Source organism: Syngnathoides biaculeatus, chromosome 4 (assembly GCF_019802595.1).
Source record: "Syngnathoides biaculeatus isolate LvHL_M chromosome 4, ASM1980259v1, whole genome shotgun sequence".
NCBI lineage: Eukaryota > Metazoa > Chordata > Actinopteri > Syngnathiformes > Syngnathidae > Syngnathoides > Syngnathoides biaculeatus.
In genome coordinates, this window is record NC_084643.1 from 4836887 (window position 1) to 4859907 (window position 23021).

The following is a 23021-nucleotide window of genomic DNA, read 5'->3' on the forward strand; positions in this document are numbered from 1 at the left end:
TGGAAATTCTGCGGCTCTGCGCTTCACGTAGACTTGTCTTTGTGGACTATTGCCCGACGCTGCCATCATGCTCCCCGGCTTCAACCTCCATCATATTGATGTCGGCAAGCTAAGCTCTTTTTGTCTTTCTGCCATTGTCATCAAATTTTAAACAAATAATAAAAAAATATTAAAGAAGATAATATTCCACCGGCTTTCGTTTTACGTGTTAGCATGCAGCTAAGTGCGCTTCCTTCGTGATTTCTGTCACATAGTAAAAGATCGAGGGCACAATACTGCGCCTTTGTGACGGAGTCCTGAGTCCCATGATGTGTGGACGCCAGGTAGCCTAATAGTCAGTCTGGGCTTGATATGCTGTCGGTCTCATCTTCAATAAATGCGGTGAGAAATATAACGTCGTCCACCTTGCCTATGTATGAGTAACGGGAGCTCAGGGATCGAAAATGGCCGCCGTTCTAGGCAGCCCAACGGGTGACGTCACGTGAAAACAACCCATTTACGTAGGCCCTTGGCCCGAAAGAATACTTCTCCTTAACAGAACTTAGTTACCGCTAAGTAGGTGTGAAATTCTAAAAGGTATCCAATACTTACCAAGAACAAAATGCTCCGAGCAAACTCTTAGCTAGCGTATTAGCTATGCTAATATGACAGCCACAGTTGTCGCATTTTGGTTGCTAACTGCTGCGTTTTCTCGCATTGGTTCTTGATCACAGCTGGCAGTGGGAAGAAAGACGCTTTACAACGCCCACTTTCGTTTGCGCAACCGAAAACATAACAACGCGTTTTTGAAATGATTTCTGCTTAGTTACGATTTGTTGACACCAAATCACCAAACCAAAATGGCGATCGTGTCCTAAACCGGAAGTTACGTGACGTCATCGAAAACGGTCTATACTCTCGCAATATTATATAATACGGTAGTATTACTTTGATAATTTACTGTATGCATAAAGGAGCCAACACAAATTAATCATAACATTTTTACACAAAAAATAAATGTAACTTGAGTCCCCAAATGCATTTGTCATTTTTGGCAACGAATATTAACATTTTCCTTTGTAGTCCAAACAACATAACATATTCAATGGGGAACATATCAAGTAACAAGTTATATATTTTTTTTATTACTATTATTTTTTTGTAGTGGAAAATACGATAAATGCAAATATTATTGGCAAAGAGTGAGCATGTACACGTTGAACGTGTAATGCAAGTGCCTCTAAAGATATGTATTGAATATAATCAAGACGTGACGTCTGATGGCAAACCGCGGCGCCCAAAAATTACAAAAAAAAAAAAAAAGAAAAATTCACTCTCAAGCAGAATTGTCTTGATCGCATTTACAGCAGGACATTATGAGGAGATTCCTCTGTCTTGGCAGGCATGTGTTTGCACGTAAACACTATTTTTGGCATTAATATTACGCAAAACATATCATAATAACCACTTGTAAACAGAGTGTATATATTATTTTTTGGGAAAATGACAGGACTGCTATGGCATGAATTGATTTCTTTCTGTGCCACCAACTGTGCTGTTATTTTCTAAAAATGAAACCCAATTGAGCATTTATTTTTGGATCCAGATTAAGGTCCATGCACTAGTATACTCGTAGTCCTCATTATTAAGTTTCAGCATACTAATATAATTTTTTTTTAAACTCACCACACTAGTACGAGAGTTGTGTCTTACTCGTGGAACCCCCCAAAAATAATAATAATTTTGTCATATCTGAACTATTACAAATTTCTCGCAGGACAGCTAAAACTACAGAAAAACCCGCAAGCTACTAGCACTAGTGAAGTGCTAGATGTTAACTAGAATTTTACCCTCACTAGTAGCGTACAAGTCAGCTCGCATGCAGATTTGCCCAACTAGGAACAAGTTCCACTAGTGCAGCCTCTCTGCTGTATTTGTGTCTTACTAATGAGGACAAACTACGTAGTAGTACGTGGACTTAAGCCGGAGTAAACGCTGGAGCCGATTTGCACGGGCTCGGCTCGGCTTCGCCCGCTCTAGTGGTGGCCCTTCTTCAGGTGGCAGGTGCAGACGGGGGCAGCGGAGGCGTGCTGGGCCTCCTCCCCGCGCTTGGGCTGCTCTTTGCGTCTGGGCTCCTCTCGCCGCTTCTCCGCTTCCTCCGCCTCCCTGACCTGGCGGGGCGACGACCTGACGTCCCTGCCCCTCTCTCCGATCAGCCCCTTGGAGGGTACGCGGAGGTTCTTGGGCGAGGAGGCGCCGCCTTGCGTGTGGACCCTCTTGACGTGGTCCACGGCATACGGCCTCTCGGGGACCTCGTCGGAAACTCTGCGTCCGCCGCTTTTATTGGTCGGGTGCTTCTTGGAAGGCTGAGTCGGGGCCTTGTAGGCCTCCAGTTTGCGCTTCTGACTCATGGCGGAGGCGCAGCAGATGATGAAGACCATGACGATGAGAAGCGAGGTCACCACGACGATGATGAGAAGGTTCTCCTCCAGGAAGTCCACCACTCGGGTCAGGACGAAGTCCTTCAGACGGATGATGGTGGTGGTGATGGAGTTGGTGAGGGTCGGGGTGTCGGAAGCCTCCGGGGAAAGGGTGGCGGCGCTGACTTGAACCGGTTCTCGGGTGGAGAAGGACCTGGGGAAGAGGAACTCCAGCCCGTCGTCACCGCTTGCGTCCATGGAGACGTTGTAGAACATCGGCGCGCCGCGAGCCACGCCGCAGCACAGCGACAGGAGGCCCACGCAGGCCAGGCGGAAAAGCGAGCGGGGTGACATCTTTTCTGCAAAATCATGCGACCACAAGAAATTGTATTTAAAAAAAAAAAGATCCACATTCTTGCTTTTTTGTTATTACAGTGAACAAAATAAGTATTTGAACACCCTGCTACATTGCAAATTCTCCCACTTGGACATCATGGAGGGGTCTGAAATTTTCATCGTAGGTGCATGTCCATTGATCTCCATAGAGAGATCATCTAAAAAGAAAAATCCAGAAATCACAATGTCTGATGTTTTTAATGATTTACTTGTGTGAAACATCTGCAAATAAGTAGTTGAACACCTGTCCATCAGCTAGAATTCTGACCCTCAAAGACCATTTAAAAGTCAGCCCAGGACTACACAGCAGGACTTGGTCAATGACCTGAAAAGAGCTGGGACCACCGTTTACAAGGTGACTGTTGGTAATACCCAAAGATGTCATGGTTTGAAATCATGCATGGCACGGAAGGTTCCCCTGCTTGAACCAACACATGTCAAGGCCCGTCTTGAGTTTGCCAATGACCATTTGGATGATACAGAGGAGTCATGGGACAAGGAACACTTTTTGGTCAGAATTCCACTAACCGTGTTTGGAGGAAGACAAATGATGAGAACACCATCCCTACTGTGAAGCATGGGGGTGGTAGCATCATGCTTTGGGGGTGTTTTTCTGCACATGGGACAGGACGACTGCACTATATTAAGGAGACGATGACCGCGGCCATGTATTGTGAGATTTTGGTGAGCAACCTTGTGGCTGGGTCTTTCAACATGACAATGACCCGAAGCACACAGCCAGGAAAACCAAGGAGTGGCTCCGTAAGAAGCATATCAAGGTTCTGGTGTGGCCTAGCCAGTCTCCAGACCTAAACCCAACAGAAAGTCTTTGGAGGGAGCTGAAAGTCAGTTTTTCTCAGCGACAGCCCAGAAACCTGTCTGATCGAGAGAAGATCTGCGTGAAAGAGTGGGCCAAAATCCCTCCCGCAGTGTGTGCAAACCTGGTGAACAACTACAGGAAACGTTTGACCTCGGCAATTGAAAACAAAGGCTACTGTACCAAATATCAACATTGTTTTTTCTCAGGTGTTCAAATACCTATTTGCAGCTGTATCCCACAAATACACTGATAAAAAAACATACATTGTTATCTCTGGATTTTTCTTTTTAGATGATCCCTCTCACAGTGGACATTCATTCACCTACGATGAAAATTTCAGACCCCTCCTTGATTTCTAAGTGGGAGAACTTGCAATACAGCAGGCTGTTCAAATACTTATTTTCTTCACTATAAATCCAAAACTGCTTGGTGGTTGTTAGTTTATCTCCAAAGCCAGAAACGGGCCTTCTCGAACATATTTTATAGAATCTCATCGCGCATCGGATCAAACTTATTCCGTGACGCCTTGGTGGGTCTCTTCCCGAGCCGAAAAAAAACAACAAACCAGTCCCCCATCTCTCATCATAACTACACATTTCCACCTCGATTCAGGTTTTCTCCTACTCCCCCCCCCCCCCCCCCCCCTGCAGCAGATCTATTTTAACAGGCAGCGGAGCCATTACTTATTTGGGGTGGAGACAGTCCGTTCGGCGCTGCGGGCCTTATAATTTGGAGGGGAGGGAGACGCCGCCCGGCCACCACACGAAAGCCGGCAGGAAGTTGAGAGTCCAGATTGCGCGCAGAGGCGTGTGACGCCAGTGGCTGCGGCCTCTATATTTACTCTGGGCACCGGCTGCTGTGGCCTGCTGCACATGGAGAAATATGTTGACTAGCTAAAAAAAAAAAGAAAAAAAAAATCCCAACTAAGTATGATTTTGCAAATGTGACTTTTCTCGCGCTCGCTATCGTCACGGCGCCGGTGCTGCAGAGAAAAGTGGGAATCTCGTCAACATGTGCGCATTTTTAGACTAGATGGGCGTAACGGCAGCTTTCGCAGCTCTTTCTAAATGGGCCGACCCGCTCGGCCAGACGGGTCGCATGTTCAGCTGAAGAAACCGCGCTACCCATTCCATCCCCGTAATTAGGACCAGAGACACCATAATGGCGGAGGCACACACAAGCTCGCAGTGAGATACTTTACATCAAGCTTTGAATCGATAAAATGCAATTTATATCATTTACATGATGGTTATTTGGACAGAATTGGATCGTTCGCTCACTTTGTGGGGTCAAAAATAAACTTACACGAGGCCGTGAAATCAACAAGTGGCTTAAACTAGTATCTGGTATTCGTTTTGTTTAGATGACGTCGCGACTGTTTCGATAGAAAGAGGTACATTTTCATGGAAAATGATTGTAATTATACATGAGTATAAGCATGAGAAGGTATGGAAGATACAAAACAAAAATAATATCTGCCATAGCAGGTAAAGTTTGTGTTTATATACAGGGGCCTACTTGCGAAAATAGCATCAAAATTGTAGAAAGGTCGAGTCAGGTCACGTGTGAAAAGCACAAATCAAAACTGAAAATAATCTTAAAGAGATCATACTTACAGGTTATGCTGGTCAACGTCGTGAGCGGCTGCACAGCCGGTTGAGGACAGAGCGGATGGCGGAAAAAAAAAAAAAAAATCAGAGTCGAAAGCGGAGGGCGAGAGGAGGAGAGTTTCCGAGCGTTCCCGTCCCTGTTATACAGATTTTTTTTTTTTGTTTTTTGTTTTTTTTTTTAAACCGCTCCCTGGAAAGTGATGTCCATCCCTCCATGTTCAGCTTCTCCTCCCTCGTTTTCGGGACATGATTTCGACGCAGGGGCGCCGTGAGGATGATTTAAAAAAAAAATGATCACGATTATGAAACGTGCTCGAGAAAACTTCGTTTTCAGTTTTCAGCTGTTGAAGTCAACCTGGGCCGAAGTGGGATCAGTTCACAATAGGGCCAAAACCTAGAAAATAATATTTCTGCACATATAAAACACAGCACTAATCTTGAGTAGCGGTAGAAGAAGAAGAAGAATTGAGTAGCACTTGTTTTACGCCAGGGGTTTCAAACTCACTTTTGTCGCGAGTCACATTGTACTCACGCTTCCCCGTTGTGGCTGTGAAACGCTAAAAATCATTAACCGCCTCATCATATTTACACGTGAAATTTAAGAACTAGTTTTGGAATCAGAAATCAAGGGGAATGGGTTTTTCCAACGACCGTAATTCCTGGCCTACAAATCGCACCTGGCTATAAGCCTCACCCAGTACATTTGGAAAGGAAATACCATTTGGTACATACATATGCCGCAATTCCCCACATTGAAACATGAGATATTTACAAGAAAGACAGTACACAGAAAGAGTTTACCGCTAGCACAGCCGCGCTAACGCTGGCGCCGCCACGCTAACGCTAGCCCCACTGCGCTAACGCTAACGCCGTCGGGCTAACGCTAATTGTTGCATTTGTACTTCCAGGCTCGTCCATAGTTATAAGTTATATAGTTATATAATACTTGACTGATTGATGTCACACAGTCAACTGAGTGACGTTGTTTTCGGTATCAACATGCATCCCATAATGAACAGAACAGAACAGAAAAACTCACCCTTACAGCTTGTTGGTGTTAGTCAATCACGTGACCCCCCCCACTACATAAGTTTCAAAATAAAATCCATAAAACAAAATACGAGAACATAATTCAACACTAATGCTAGCGCCACTGCGCTAACAGGGCCGTTTAAAAAAAAATAACAACATACTGGTAAAAATCACAGACACGGCAGTAACATGCTAGCGGAGCGCTAACAGGGCCACACCGGGAAGTCACTTCCTCGGCACATATATTCCACCGTCTCACTCCTTTTCCGCTCGAGTGCCCCCCTTGTGACCGTTAGAAATAATGCACAAATTAGCCGCATCACTGCAAAAACTGCAGGGTTGAAAGCATGTGAAAAAAGTTGCGGTTTATAGGCCGGGAAATTTGGTAACACAAAAATGCTTGTAATATCTCAATGTTAACATTTATGATAAGATAATTTGAACTTTTGCTACAGATTTGAAAAAAAAAAAAAATCAAGGAAGTTGAGACACATGATTTACCTCGGCGGGCCGCATAAAATCATGCAGCGGGGCCAAATCTGGCCCCCGGGCCTTGCGTTCGACACCTGTATTTTACACGGACTCCCTCACGAATCCAACTAATGAGCTGACGATGGTTCATCTTCCACTGACCACGTTGCATTCGGTGTACGCGAGGCCCATGTTTTAGGATATTTCCGTCCTCGGCGGGGGCGACTCCCAAAATCTTCAGCGCCTCTCTAATTACGCGCCCTTGATTACAGCCTGCCCGTGCCGAACGTACACGACCAGGACAGGGAGAAAGCGAGTTTCTCGTCCCAGAACACGTGTAACTGGGCCAAGCGGTGGGGGAAAGAAAGCGCTCGTTGCAACAAATGAAGCGTGCCTCTTGGGGCGTTTCTTACTTAATAGAAGCCGGTGAAGGCTGGTTTGAGAGTCGAGGTGGCAATTGGGTAAAAGTTGAGGCATGCAATGGTTATTACAGTTGAATTCACTTCTAAATTCGGCGAGAAAGTGTCACCAAAATCACATTAGTTTGGGGGAAAAAAAGGCTAATACCAGTGTGGACAAAATGGAGAAGGTATGAGGTTAAACCAAGGGGGGTATGGGGGGGGGGGGGGGGGAGAGACACACACCAATGCTGAACTGTTAAGAACAAGTGAAATAGATGATGTAAATAAAATCTCATAAAAATATCTGCAGCATTTGATGGGTGACTGAACCCTGTGCAGTACAACACATATCCATCCATCCATTTTGTTAGCCGCTTATCCTCACAAGGGTCACGAGGCGTGCCGGAGCCTATCCCAGCTGTCAACGGGCAGGAGGAGGCGGGTTACACCCTGAACTGGTCGCCAGCCAATCGCAGGGTACATAGTCTGTCTCATAATCACACTTCGGGGCAATTTAGAGTGTCCAATTAATGTTGCATGTTTTTGGAATGTTGGGAGGAAACCGGAGTACCCACCCGGAGAAAAACCACGCAGGCACGGGGGAGAATGTGCAAACTCCACACAGGCGGGGCTGGGATTGAACCCGGGACCTCAAAATTGTGAGGCCAACACTTTCCAGCTGCCCACAACAACAAATATTGTTCCTGCAATAAATCAAATGTGTTCGCGTTTAAAAATTCAAGTCATGATTAGCATCAATATAACCATTTCAACCACACCACAAAATATTTATATTTCTGGGTCACCCCAGAGAATAAAAAATTGTTCGGTCATAAAAAAAAAAAATAAAATAAAAAAAGTTAATAACCGAATAGCTGAAGACACCAATATGGAACTAAATTAGTGCCACCATGATTTTAATTCGAAATGCCACAGAAAACAGGATTTGAATTTGAAATGTCAAGTGATCACATTTTCAAGAGTTGCTACAATTCGCTGTCTGAAATTCAACCAGCTACAATTCAGTGTCTAAAATTCACCGTCTGTGCCACCAGGCAGGGTTACTTCGGGACAGAACCGAACAGACAGCCAATCCAGTTCCGCTTTCTTAGTATGTGACGTCACGTGACTAAGAAAGCATAACTGCGATTGGCTGGGTGTTCGCCTGTAACCCTGCCTGGTGGCACAACCGGTGAATTTTAGTTGCAAATTGTAGTTTACTTAATACAACTATTTTATTTTTTTACCCATAACATGAATAAATGATTTTTAATTCTATAGCAGTGCTTTCCTTAAAAAAAAAAAAAAACATTTCAAATGCTGCCGCCTTTCCTCTGCTTGTGTATTGAGTCAATTAAAAAAAAAAAAAAAAATCTTACAAGATTAATTCCCCGAAGTGTTGAGAGCAAAGGAGGTCGCCCACTCTTAATAAAATAAAAAAAAAAAATCATTAAATTAACCATTCAATTCAAGCACATTTTAAAGTTTTTTATTTTTGTAATCATTGTTTGATACTTGAAGCAGGAAAAATACATTTAAAAAAAAAAATGTTGCGCACACCTCCACACGAGGCTTCAACTTGGTTTGTTTTCAGTTGATTTTTTTTTTCTTTGATTTTCAGACACGCTCCAGTCTAACAAGAGGTTTCAGCTGTTGCGTTATGGCAAGGTGCGGGAAAACACAAGACGAGGAGAAACATTTAAAAACCTGGCCACCGTACAAACTCCCTCTTCGGCACAGCCACGACGACAAAATAAAAGAATACAAAAAAAAAAAAATTGGTCATTTCCACTCAATTGTTAAGACTCGGCACAAACATCTTTCGACCGTGCACGCTTTCCAACCTACGGTGTCCCTTTAGGTTAGTTCTTACGATACATTTCTAAACCTAGCGCAAAGCAGAGCACCACATATAAATCTGACATGTCCCATTATTATAATCTATCCGTCTATATTGGCTTGGTTTCACACCTTTTATTATTATTATTTTTTTTCTTAAATGGCTTTTGAAATTCCCAACTTAATGCTGGTTGCTAGAGGATTTTTCAGATGTTCGATGTCATCCAATAAGAATATTTACAAAGTGTCAACCTTGCATGTTTTGGCACCCTCAAGTGATTTTCATATCTTCATTTTACGACATGGCTTGAACCACACAAAAAACTTCTACACACACTTGTACAATGGCGCCATATGGCACGTGCAGCGCTTTACAGTAGAATCAGATATTGTAAGTGAAAGAAAGACACTTTTACCCCCATCTTTTTTCCCCCTTACTAAGAAGCAGATTTTTTTTTTTTTTTCAAAAAATGATGAAAATTGGTCTTGCATAAACACACATGAGAAAATCTGAGATTTCTTATAGTGGAAGTGCCAAGAGGGACATAAGAACTGCTGGAACAACAAATAGGCTAAAAATAAACAGTGAAGCAAAAAAAAAAAAAAAAAAAGGAATGTCCAAGTCGACAAGACATTGAGAAGGCCAAAAACATGAGGCACACAAGCGTTTTTTGTTATTATTATTTTTTTAATTTTAAATCTACCTGGAGCATTTTTCTGCACGAACCTTCCAATTTGATCACCGACAGCCAGTTGACCGTTTTTTCCCTCGATCGTTCGAAATAATCTATTAAAAGGCAACCAAAATGATCCTAAGACGACCTGACGATAGTTGCGAGTGGAATGTGCCCGAACATCTCCTGGAATCAAAGGAGATTCAAAAGTTTGTCATTTCTCGGGGCCTCACAAAAAAAGGAAGGAAGGAGGAAGTTTGCTTTACCGCAGCAAGCGCACAGAGTAAGTAAAAGGAATGCATGTGTGCACGAGTGTAAGAATGATGGAAGGAAGGAAGGAAGGAGACAGAAAATAGGTTGATGCTAATTCGTTCAACCTCTATCATCAAGAAAGAGAGACAGACAAAAAAAAAAAAAACAAAAAAAACCACACAATTTGCCCATGTTACAACTTTGGAAAATGGCAATAGAACAGTAAAAAAACGAAAAAGAAAACAGAAATAAATGCTCGTATTGGAAATTATTTGGCCCTTTTGTCAAAAAAAAAAAAAAAAAAAAAAACATGGAAAGTGTAAGACGTTATATATATATATATATATATATATATATATAAAAAAAAAAGACACTGCCACAGAATGAGAGGGAAACAGTTCTTTGTTACCCCCAAAAAAGGAAGAAAGCTTCCCCGCGAAAGTTGTCCTCATTCCAACTGTATTATGCAGACGGTTTGGGGCTGACTAGGAAAGGTTCATCTGGAATGTTGCGAGGGATGATGACTGGCAGGGCTCGGAGAGGGGAGGGGGCGACTGTTTGCGTCCTCCTCCCGGCCAACGGAAGGAAACGTGGTGAATTGGCGCAGGTCGGGGCGGGGCGGGGCAAAGGGGTCCCTAAATAGCGATTTTGGACATTTGCTCTTCAAGTGTGACCAGTCGCTTCTCCTGACTGCTGACCAGGTCTCTGAGGGATTTGATTTCTTTCAAGATCTCTTCCAGCTTGCCGTCGGATTTCTGCGGGTGCAAAAACATGGGATATTGATTGCAGTGAAAAGAAACCACGTGACTAGAAAGTGTCCAGACAAACCAACAATAACACGCGCCGAATAATTACGATAAAACCAAGTGAGGAGGGCAGATGCATCTCTTTTTGCTTCTCTTATAAATCAAACCATTTCAAAATGCGGCAGAACGTTACTGACGGCTTAATGCGTCATACAAGTGCTCCTGGCACTTGGCACTTAAGTGCCACTGCAGCAAAGTGGTTGCAATTACAGGCAGGCACGAGGGCCCGGGTCCTCGTGGGTGGCCGTCTCTGCGGTTGAGCGCCAGCAGCAAAACACGCCGCTCGTTGCTTGGATAGAGGAGGAATAGAAATACACGAACCGCTACACCCAAAAAGTTAGCAATACGTAAAATGAACCTGAAATGCACTACAGGGAGTCCTCTCGGTCTACGACTGAAATCCGTTTGTAGAGTAGCGACTTAACTTAAATTTCGATTTAATTCGGATTCCACCATTAAAGTCCACATTTACAGAAAAATATTTTGTATAGAAAACAAATCCTGTAATTTGTCAAGTATAATAGGCACCCCAAAATTGACCACCCCCCCACCCAAAAAAAAAATATGGCAAACCCTTCTACCTATGTACAATGCGCAGCATTAATTTGCTGCTACCCATTCGGTCAAAATATTGGGAATTATCTGTATTTATATTTTTTTAGGTTTGTACTTGTATTGTTTTTTTAAAAAAACTGTCCGTAGAACAATCATTAATAATAATCATTGTGCATGTGCTGACGTAGCGGTAATATAATCTTGGGACAGGCCACAGGACACAGTTGTCCTGGTCCCTGAAAGTGGCAGAACAGAATCCCTCAATCGACTAAAATATTTGCTCAAAATTTGATGAATACTGTTGATAACACATATTGCAGTCTTCAATAAATATTTCACACTATTTGACTTGAACATTATTTGCATGAAATATTTGTGCATAAAACGTTTGTGCAAAGCGCATTTTATCCTCTACATTACACATCCTTGACCGAGACTTCAAAAGCAACATCTGGGTCATCTCCAATCAGAAAAATATCCATTTGGTGACTTGGTCCAGTTCTGGTGCCTCCTGAATTCATGAAAAGTGATCCTATTTTGCTCCCACAGCGAGCTATCGTTGTTTCGGACTGCCGCGCTACTTCCGCGTTGGCGGCGTCATCGGCACGATTGATGACATTTCTTTTTAAAGCGGCTGCACAACTAGCCGTTGAAGTCGACATTTTTTGTCTTAGTTTAAGTTAAAACATACTCACGGCCAGTCGTTTCTGATCTTTGGTGCAGTAGCAACAAGTATTCTACGCTAACGCAATGCAAATGCAAACATGCAAGCTCCCCGAGGAGGTCATAGAGTTCAGGTTGAGGGCGCATATTACCGTAATAAATATAAATGTGTAACATAAGACGTCGAATATATCAAAATGTATATGTATACCTTTTTTTTTTTTAAAAAAAAAAAAAAAAACTATGTACCTGTATACACAGATACAATGTGATTGTATTTTTTAATTTTTCACCCATACCTAAATATAATGCGCACTATTAACTTTTTGAAAATATTTTGGGAAAATTTTTAAACTTTTACCGGTCCGGTTCTGTTAGCGCTGCGCTAGCGTGTTACTGCCGTGTCTGATTGATTTTTACCGGTATGTTTTTTTATTTTAACCGGCCCTGTAGCGTGGCGGTGCTACCGTTAGCATTAGCCCGGCAGCACTAGCACTAAGCTCTCTGTGTACCGTCTTTCTTTGTAAATATCTCGTTTCAATGCGGCTTTTACACGGCTGCGACCTATGTATGTACCAAATGGAATTTCTTTTACAAATGTACTGGGTGAGGCTTATACTCAGGTGCGCTCTGTAGGCCATGAATTACGATATGGCAGGAAGTATACCAAACTCTTCACAAAAAAGTTCAGAGTCAAGATCGAAATGCAGAGCACAATGTAAACCGTCTTGTCGTGATTCCTTCCAAATTAAATAAAAGTACGCAGTTTACAAATGAAAATGAATGCAAGCGTAATCCAGCAAAACTCACGGGTGACGTATTCTGGGAGGCCGGGGTCGAGTTCTCGGTGTTCTTGGTCACCTTGGCGTCTAAAATGTTCTTTTTGACAACCTTGAATTCCCGGCTCTTGGCTGGAACGTAGCCGTTCTTGAGAGAGATCAGGACAGGGTCGCCATTCTTGCCTTCAAACCACTCCTCGGCCTCCAGGGCTGAGTCCGGCCCAGCGGTGTCAGGGTACAGGTCGTCCTGAAACAGGTCAGACTGACAGCAGAGTCCGCGTGTTAAGTGTGCACGGCTTCGTGTCGAGTACCTAGTACGGATGAACGCTCACCTTCCTCGGTACAGTCATCACAATGGGCTCACACTTCCTTTCAAGCAGTTTATAGTACCTGGAAAATAACAGCGTTAACTCTTACCCACAGTTCAGGAGTTTAACGAAAAAGACAGTTTTGTGGCCATATATTGCCCTCTACTGGTGAGCGTAAAAAAAAAAAAATAAAAATTCCACTCAGGCCCTACCTTGCAATTTCACACTTGTTGACGTCAAGGCCCCTCTTTGGCATGCAGCCCATGCCCCGCTGAGATTCCTTGGTGACATAAGTGCTAAGGAAGTGAACATATGGATCCTCGTCCGTGACTTCAAAGTAGCGGATACTGCTGTCACCCTGTCAGAAACATTTTTTTTTTTAAACTATACAGTTCATATTTGCAAGACGACTTCTTCGAACGTACCTTCCCACAAAGGTAAACCATGTTGGTGTCGGGGTCGTAGAAGGGCAGGAGCACGCCATTGCTGGCATCCATGCAAGTCATGCTCATGGGCTCTTCCATGTTTTTCTGGAAATAACAGCGGCACGTCATTACAGGTTCTACGTGAAAGCCGAGGAAGAATGAGAATGTGTGACGTAAACTGGTAAATCTCCCGCAAAGCAGACTTGACTAACTTGTAGATTGGCGGCGAGAAATGGGTTAGCTATATTAGCAATACCTTCACATTCTAATATGATGAGAGGAAATTGCTTAACGGAAAATTCCGGATGAAAGGAGTAACAATCTATGCAATAGGTCATGTAATATGTACTCTATCTTGAAAATGTTATGTTAAATCCTGTCTCATTTAATGGTGTTTTGAAAAGATTTTTACCAACAATTACGAATTTTCAGGTGCGTGGATGTGAGGTGTTACGTGCCGTTTTAAATCCTCGATTACACGGGACACCTTTATGCCCAGTGCTGATTTCTAAGATTTACCCTCATCTGATGAAGAAATAGCACTATCGGTTGATCGGGAAGATGGAGGAATACGTTTATTTATTATTTACATTTGTTTAGCTGTAAAAACACCTCTTTGTGAGACAGAAAGGGCACGTCGCTACAGAGTTGCTAAACTTAAAGTTAAGTTAAACCGGTGGTTTGGAGTAACAATGAATCCAATCGGTCGTGTAATAAGTACTCCATCTTGATGATGTGATGTTAAATCCGTTCTCATTTAATAGTGTTTTGAGAAGATTTTTATCGACAGTGTGCCGCCATTTTTGGGAGTCACATGACCTACGTGGGCGGATGTGACGTGTTACGTGCCGTTCCAAACGCTGATTTTGTCGGATTTACCCTCATCTGATGAAGAAATAGCACTATCGGTTGATCGGGAAGACGGAGGAATACGTCCATATAGATTTGAACCTGTGGCTGTAAATAATGTTGAATGTTCGGATGGTTCTTCAGATGGGAATGACGCAGTGGCTGACGAGCGAGCTCCGCCGAGCGGCTGAGCCACAAGCCAGCTCCGGCTGTAAATATTGTTCAATATGTGGATGGTTCTTTGGATTGGAATGACGCGGAGTCTGACGAGCGAGTGCTAGCGTTAGCTCGGCACAGCTTGCTCGTCAGACTCAGCGTCATTCCGCCCGAAGAACCATCCGAACAGTCAACATTATTTACAGCCAGATGTCGCTCGCGGCCCCGCCGGTCGGTGGAGCTCGCTCGTCAGGCTCCGTGCCATTCTCATCCGAAGAACCATCCGAATATTCAATATTAATTACAGCTACAGGTTCAAATCTGTATGGAAGTATTCCTCCGTCTTCCCGATCAAACGATACTGCTATTTCTTCATCAGATGAGGATAAATCCGACAAAATCAGCGACGGGCACAATGGTGTCCCATGTAATCGAGCGTTTGGAACGGCACGTAACACGTCACATCCGCCCACGTAGGTCATGTGACTCCCCAAAATGGCGGCACACCTGAAAATTCGTAATTGTCGATAAAAATCTTCTCAAAACACTATTAAATGAGAACGGATTTAACATCACATCATCAAGATGGAGTACTTATTACATGACCGATTGGATTCATTGTTACTCCAAACCACCGGTTTAACTTAACTTTAAGTTTAGCAACTCGGTAGCGACGTGCCCTTTCTGTCTCACAAAGAGGTGTTTTTACAGCTAAACAAATGATCAGATTTTGCAAAATACAAATGACAACCATACAGTAATAATACCTGTGACTGTGCACGGTAAAATTAAGAGCATTCTCCTTTTAATATTTATATATATCCTCTCAATGTTGACAGTACAAGTGCGCTTAAAGTTTCTGACAACTCAGAGTAAAATACGACAGCCGGGTAAATCAAAGATGGTACCGGGTCCCAGAGGGCGATCTGCCTCTCGCTCCTACGATTGAAACCAGTGGTGAGGACTTTGCCATCCTTCATGAAAATAGCCCGCATGGGACGAGCGCCATCGTGGGCCTTTTCTTTCTCCTGCAAAAATCGTTCATATGCCATTTTAAGATAATTGTAACACTTTAAAAAAAAAAAAAAAGATGATTCCCCCCCTCCCCCCCCATTTTCTTACAGCAACAATTTCTTCCTTGCGGGGGTCAATAACACGGACCGACTTGTCCTTGCAGGCCGTGCAGATGAGACTGCCGTTGCGGTTCCAGCAAACGTTGTAAATCATATCTGGATGCATGTCTTCCAAGATGATCATGGCCTCGCCGGTGCCCACGTTCCAGATCATGATTATGTTGTCACAACCTGGCAGCAGGGGAAGTCGTCATTGAGCGGGAATGCAACCAACCGTCCCAAGACAACATTTTACAGCTCAGAAATCTGCAGTGTTATGTTTTCAATTATTCTATTCTCACCTGCACTGAGAAGAACATTACGAGCTGTCGGGTGCCATGTGATTACGCCCACTCGCTTGGAGTGACCCTTTAGTTCCACGGCTGGCTCCGACATGGGAGTGACGAGGCCATTCTCAGGAATTTGCCAAACCTGAAAAAGATATAAAACTTGAGATAAAACGAACTACAGCAAAGATAATTTGAGACGATTGAGTGTCCTTAATTGATATAAACCGAAAGAGCTCATTGTTACTACTGACTGCAGGACTGTGTGAAGAAAACCATTAAAAGTGATTATAAAAACGACCACAAGAGGGAAGCAGCGACCAAGATGACGTGACTGAAAGCAATAAATCGCTTTAGTGTAATATGAAGGGCAGAATATTACACAATTTGAGGTGTGTGTGACCTAGTGGCGACTGATATCATAATCTGATGTAATTTGGTGAAAGAGCCAAAATAGATTGATACCCTGGCTCTTAAAAACAACGTTTTTACTAGCCTATAAAGACTAATAAATGAATTAAATGTCATACAGTTGCTTCTCACATCCATTGGACAAATAAGGAATTATCCAGGAAAAAAAAAAAACAGCTATTGTTTAGATAATGACCTCAGATGAAAAACTTGACTAAATAATCCCCCCAACTCTTGATTTCTCTAAAACATTTCTGGGTCTTATCTAATCCAACTGGTGAAGTCCACACCCAAGTATGAGTTACAACAGGCCCGTCTTTCGCAATAAAAGCATGGAATTTCTTGGCACTTGTTGGCAAAACACTGCGTGTTGATGTTTCTCCACAGTTAAAAAGACAGAGGTAAACGTACGGAGCAGAACTTAACTCACCATCACTGAGCAGTCCTCGGAACTGCTGGCGATGACCTGGTCGTTGTGTGGGCACCAGTCGATGTCTAACACTGGACCGGTGTGACCGCACACTGTTGGGTAGGCTTTGTCGATGCGTCCCGTCTGGAAAGACAAGGGGCTGATGAAGTCAGTCCACTTCTCGATTGCACATTATGACTGAGCATGTTTAGACATACAGCGAAGAAAAAAAGTATTGAACACGCTGCTATATTGCAAGTTCTCCCACTTAGAAATCATGGAGGTCTGAAATTTTCATCTTAGATCATTGTCATGTTGAAAGACCCAGCCACAACCCATCTTCAATGCTCTGACTGAGGGAAAGAGGTTGCTCCCCAAATCTCTTCTCCTTAATACAGTGCAGTCGTCCTGTCCCATGTGCAGAAAAACACTCCCAAAGCATGATGCTACCACCCCCGTGCTTCACAGCAGGGATGGTGTTCTTGGGATGGAACTCATTTTTCGTCTTCCTCCAAACACGGCTAGTGGAATTATGACCAAAAAGTTCAATTTTTGTCTCATCTTACCACAAAACCTTATCCCATGACTCCTCTGTCTCATCCAAATGGTCATTGGCAAACTGAAGACGGGCCTTGACATGTGCTGGTTTAAGCAGGGGAACCTTCCGTGCCATGCATGATTTCAAGCCATGACGTCTTAGTGTATTCCCAACAGTCACCTCTGAAACGGTGGTTCTAGCTCTTTTCAGGTCCTTGACCAAGTCCGGTCGTGATGGTCCTGGGCTGATTCCTCACCTTTCTATGGATCATTGAGACCCCATGAGGTGATATCTTGCTTGGGGCTCCACTCTGATTTGAGATTGACCGTCATGTTTAGCTTCTTCCATTTTCTAATGATTGCTCCAACAGTGGACCTTTTTGGCAATTTCTCTGTAGCCCTGTCCAGCCGTGTGGACTTGTACAATTTTGTCTCTGGTGTCTTTGGACAGTTCTTTGGTCTTGGCCATGTTACAAGTTTGAGTTTTACTGATTGTATGGGTTGGACAGGTCTGTTTATGCAAGCTAACGACCTCACACAGGTCCATCTGATTCGGGATCATACCTGGAGCGGAGGTGGACCTTTAAAGGCGGACTAATAGGTCTTTGAGGGTCAGAATGATAGACAGGTGTTCAAATACTTATTTGCAGCTGTATCATACAAATAAATCTTTAAAAAAGTCATACATTGTCATTTCTGGATTTTTCTTATCGGATAATCTCTCTCACAGTGGGCATGCACCTACGATGATTTCTAAATGGGAAAACTTGCAATAAAGCTGGGTATTCAAATACTTATTTTCTTTACTGTGTGTAAACGAGAGTACAAACATTAAAATAGTTAAAAAAAAAAAAGTGTTCAAAACGGCTCTCGGCATGGTAGAAAATGAGAAGAAAGCCACCAGTGAACTAAGGAAAACGGCCGCATTCCCTTCAGCTAGCTAAACAAAGATAAAAACAGTACACCGTGACGAGTTTCATTACCAATTGTACGTTACGACAAGAAATAAACAACCCTACCTAAATATAAACAAATAAGTAAATAATGATACTGCGACTGCCTTTCCATGTTACGTCTCACCCACTTGCACACACTGGACAGTTCATCCAGAGTTCTTTGACTTAACAGACAAGGGGAGCTAAGAATTGAATGTTTTTTCAACCTGGCCAAGCTGCCCCAAAAGTCTTACAAGCATATCTCCTGGAACTGTGCAAGTATTTGAAGCCAAAAAGGATTTGAGGGCTTTACCGTCGCTGTACAGGGGCAAAGCATGATTAGAGCTACACCACCGTTTAACCACACACATACTTAGGGAGTTACTAGTGACGTCGCGATACAGTAAAGACCCGCAGTCGTTACATCTCCACATCAGTCTTCACAAAATAACATCCTACACCCTTTACATTAAGCCAAATCACACAAAATGATTGGCGGGGGCGGGGGGATTTCTTAGAAGCAAATATGTTGACTTTGCTTAACCTGAGAACATGTCAAAAAAAAAAAAACAGGAGTGAGATGACACAAGTGACAGAAGGAAGATGGCTTCCCACTTAAGACAACAATTGTTCACGAGCTGCAGCCTCATGTTCAAACACTACAAAAATCATCGAAAAGTACATTCCTTGATGACTAAGAGCACTTTAATAAACAAGAACGCAACTTGTATTGGGATTGGTTATTCAAATATTTACAATATGACGTACCAATTATTTATTAAACAGCCACATTGTTCTATTCAGATATGTCGTGCACTGCAGACAAAATCCAGTTTTAGCACATTTATTCAATGTCAGTCCTCCCAGTTAAGATGGATATTTGACTTTTATACCAGTCAATGGCAGTGAACGTGATCCATTAGAAATTCTATCCTGGAGAGAATTTGGTTGGAAAAATGTAGTTTTTTAAAGTTCCAGCTCAGAGGATCTCGCCGGATGCAAGTACCTCCTGTTGGAGAGATTGCGGAGAGAACAAGGCGACATTTTCATGTGTTCTGGGACTGTCCAATCACTTGAAAATATTGGAAAGACATTGAACAAAAATATGGAGATAGCTATGAAAGTCAGGATTCTTTTAAAATTTGAAACTTTTACGCTTGGGATTAATACCGGACACTGTCAAGGGTCCAGAAAATGAATATGTATGCAGTATTTTGTCACTAGCAAGCAAAAAAGTTATAACAAGGAAATGGTTGATAAAGAATCCTCCCACAGTTGAGGATTGGATTGAAGTAGTTCAAGATGTCTTTAAAATGGAGAAGTTAACTTTCATTTTGAGGCAAGAACAAGACAAGTTTGAGGGACATTGGGAAAACTGGACAAAATATGCCATAACGTCAAAAGATGTGAAATCAACTTTATCTTAATTTTGTTCATTGGTTCCCACCACTTATTCCTTTTGTTGTTGTCATTATTAGTATCTTTTTTTTTTCTTACCGTGTTGTGCAGTGTATTTTTTTCAACTCATAAGTATTGCATCTTGTTTAGTTGTCAGAACCGGTATCACCCAAGGGTTCCGATACCAAGAAAATTAGAAACCTAATTTTTTTTTTACTTGAAGCAAATATGTAAATCATTGTACATTCTTTTTGGAACATTTCTTGTAAGGCGCTTTGAGGAGGTATCATTTTTATTGACTACTATGATAATTGTTTTCCCTTTGAAGTAAATTTTTTGTTGCTCACTTACGGGTATGAACTTGGTTGACGATGACCTACTAGATCAGATAATTGGACATGAGAGAGACCCTCCGATTCTGTCATTTAAAAAGGGATTATTATCCCACTGTTAATGAATGCATATTAATTATTTTTTCTCTCCCTTTTTTTCTTTTCTTTCTTTGTTTGTATATAAAAATGTGGGGGGAAAAATGTTACTACATAATGTGAAATCAAGTTTATCTTAATTTTGTTCATTGGTTCCCACTACTTATTCCTTTTGCTGTCATTCTTTTTTTTTTTTTCTTAGCGGGTAGTGCAGTGTATTTTTATTTTTTTTAAACTCATAAGTATAGCATCTTTTCTTCTTGTCAGAACCAGTATCACTCAAGGGTTGCGATACCAAGAAAATTAGAAACCAATTTTTTTTTTTTTTACTTGAAGCGAATATGTAAATCATTATACATTATTTTTGGAGCATTTGTTGTAAGGCGCTTTGACGTTGTATCATTTTTCTTTTTTTGACGACTACGATTATTATTGTTTTCCCTTTAAGGTTTTTTGTAATCTAAATTGTGTTTTTTTTCCTCCCCTTTTTCTTTTTTTCACTTTCTTCCTATGTATATAAAAATGTGGAATAAACAAATTCAAAGCTGCATCCATGGAATAAATGCAACAATCTGTACAAGCTATCTCTTTGACAAAATAGCATATCTAAGTGACTCAAAACTAATATCTGCTCACATTAAAAACACCCAATCCCCCGTGCATGCTGACGTTTGACAGCGCAACCTATTTTGCATAAATACAACACACCTGAAACGGATCGAGTGTACAACAAACACTACATTACACTCTAACAGTGAAGTCTAGAATCAAATGGTTAAAAAAGACATGGTAGTTGTGATGGAGAGGGGTCAGTGCAGACCACCTGCAAAAATCTGAGGTGTTTTCCTATTTCCTTAATTTATTGACAGCCTCTGTTCAGGCCACACACGTTGATTGTAAAGCAGGAGCAACAATCATTGGGGCAAGAAGCTACGGACAGCACAGTCCAAGTAAGGACTATGTACGCTATCAGTTTGTTGTAAACTATGTGAGCAACCAACTCCTCTATTTACACAAGGCCAATTGGATGCGGACTTTGTACAAGGGAGGGTCAAGTCTGTTAAATGTCCTGTGCAACTGATTAGGGAATCCACAATGGTGCACGCTGCTCCTCTGAGTATTTTCTGGACAAGTGCGTGTGTAAATGCAGCTTAAGTAGCTGCTAGAGTGGTGACAAGCATCGGATTTCTCTAAGTCCCAATACGCCTGAAAATGACAAGGCATTGGACTTGGCAAGGCATGATGATCAGCTCTTGTAATGATACCTGATGGACACAGTTCGGTTGTGCCAGTCTCCAACTGTGGTGATCAAAGTCCAGTGCGTAAACTATTTGACTAATTCTGATTAGACACAGACTACACTCTCACACACGCACACACTCAGACACACGGGCAGAATGTAAAACAAATGACATCAATCGTAGTCAATCCTCCTGACAATTTAGACAAAATAAATTACACAGTTACGTAGAATATTGAATATGGTTGACTCATGTAGACGCGTTGAGGCACTACAGAATGATCAACCCGGGCAGACGGGAGCAGACCGACAGTTCAGCTAGACTCGTGCATTTTTCAAATTCCGCACTCGGGCCTCAGGCAGCCCGGTATTGGTTCTGACAAATGAGAGCTGTGGGGCATCTACGGTGTCAAATATAACACAGAGATTAATGGCGTTCGGGTCTAACAATACACTACAGAATTCCATTGTGTCCAGAAAACTTGTGTTAATCTTTTCTCACGACTTTGATCATTCCGCAGGAAAAGCAGATGTACGAGTAATATCGCTCACCCACCGCCCCGCCCCACAGACGGCCGGGAAACACTGAGAATGTTTGCATACTAGAGCACTGAAATTAATTTCCCCCTTTGCTTTAGTTCAGTTGGACAGGTGTGTACACAGGAAACAAACTGCTGCGGACAAGATGAACTGGTCTGAGGACTCCTGCAAGAGGTGGTCTCATTACAGTTCTAGAGCAGTTTGCTTGTGGTGAGAAAGCTGAAGCCATCAAACATTCAGTTTTCATACCATTGACCACAAGACCTAAGCTAACATCCAATGAAACCTATCCCAGCTGACTTTGGGAAAGGGATTAGTCACAGAGACACGCAAACTATTCATACATTCACACTTTAGCACAATTTAATCTTGAATTAATCAACCACACGTTTGTAATGTGGGAGAAACCTGGAGAATATAGACTATATACAGAACAGCCTAAATTGAGATTTAAACACTCATGACTGGGACAGAGACGAAGTAACCATGTGCTGCACCGAGCCTACCCACACACACTAAATATTGCCCATGCAAACGCCCGCTAAACTTCGTCTATGGAAATTGATTTCATCTGTCTCCGATTTCAATTAAAAGTAATACTAACTGGTTTAATGTGTTTCTTTCTGCTGTGCACAAAGACGATTGGAAGGGGGGGACAAGTACGGCGCGTCGACACTCCTCAGGGGTGCATCCGGCCCCAAGGTTGCTAGCGGCCCTCGCATGAGCTACAAACTACTTTGGCCAAGACGTGTTTTGAACATCTTCACCAGGGGTGCTCAATGCGTCGATCCAGTCGATCGCGGGATGGCGTGCCCCCTCCACCCTCCAAAAAAAAAAAAGACATCAGCAGATGTTCCCTCTAAATTGCGCACGTGCGCAATTGTTCACCGCTGATGCAGTCTTTTCGCAGATATTTTGAGTTGCGCCCCAAAAAAAAAAAAAAATCCAATGCAAATATAAAGTATAACATTGTGGCATTTTGCAATGTGATTCAATGAGTGAGGGATGACTGGTTGTTACATCCAATGGCACAAATAGCCACTGTAAAAAATGAAAAGAAGAAGCCACTGGTTTCTTTTAGGCAGCACACGGAAATTTCTGTCACGACTGCTGCTCCGACACGCTCTCTTTTTCCTAGTTTACCTTACCACCCTCCACCCCCGCTCTTAAGACGTACACTCATAATTACAAATGTTGCAGTACTTACGCAGCCCATTAATGTGTTTTATAATGACGGTGTCCACCAACCCTGCTTTAGTTAGCAACACAGTCTGGGCAACGTAGAGCAA

The 23021-nt window shown here is 42.5% G+C and overlaps 2 protein-coding genes across 5 annotated transcripts in view; both read right to left on the reverse strand.

Annotated features, from left to right (window-relative positions):
• Nucleotides 1–1226: 1226 nt before the first annotated feature.
• Nucleotides 1227–6462, reverse strand: tmem119a (transmembrane protein 119a). Its single transcript, XM_061817822.1, has 2 exons — nucleotides 5232–6462; nucleotides 1227–2758 (listed from the first exon to the last, which is right to left on the reverse strand). Exon 2 carries the CDS (start codon nucleotides 2751–2753, stop codon nucleotides 2016–2018), a length of 738 nt encoding a protein of 245 aa, XP_061673806.1. The 5' UTR covers nucleotides 2754–2758; nucleotides 5232–6462; the 3' UTR covers nucleotides 1227–2015.
• A 2140-nt stretch (nucleotides 6463–8602) lies between these two features.
• The window catches only part of LOC133499272 (coronin-1C-A-like), a 41728-nt gene continuing 27309 nt past the window's right edge, over nucleotides 8603–23021 (reverse strand). For all 4 annotated transcript variants that reach the window (XM_061817112.1, XM_061817111.1, XM_061817113.1 and 1 more), the window contains 9 exons: nucleotides 16676–16798; nucleotides 15850–15979; nucleotides 15558–15739; nucleotides 15344–15463; nucleotides 13431–13535; nucleotides 13218–13363; nucleotides 13030–13087; nucleotides 12729–12959; nucleotides 8603–10649 (listed from right to left, as the gene is read on the reverse strand). In XM_061817112.1, coding sequence (XP_061673096.1) covers nucleotides 10530–10649; nucleotides 12729–12959; nucleotides 13030–13087; nucleotides 13218–13363; nucleotides 13431–13535; nucleotides 15344–15463; nucleotides 15558–15739; nucleotides 15850–15979; nucleotides 16676–16798 — 1215 coding nt within the window. In that variant the 3' untranslated portion in view covers nucleotides 8603–10529. The remainder of the gene's footprint in view (nucleotides 10650–12728; nucleotides 12960–13029; nucleotides 13088–13217; nucleotides 13364–13430; nucleotides 13536–15343; nucleotides 15464–15557; nucleotides 15740–15849; nucleotides 15980–16675; nucleotides 16799–23021) is intronic.

Excerpts from the sequence above, each read along its gene's own strand:
- tmem119a (XM_061817822.1), bottom strand. The coding sequence starts at position 2,753 with ATGTCACCCCGCTCGCTTTTCCGCCTGGCCTGCGTGGGCCTCCTGTCG.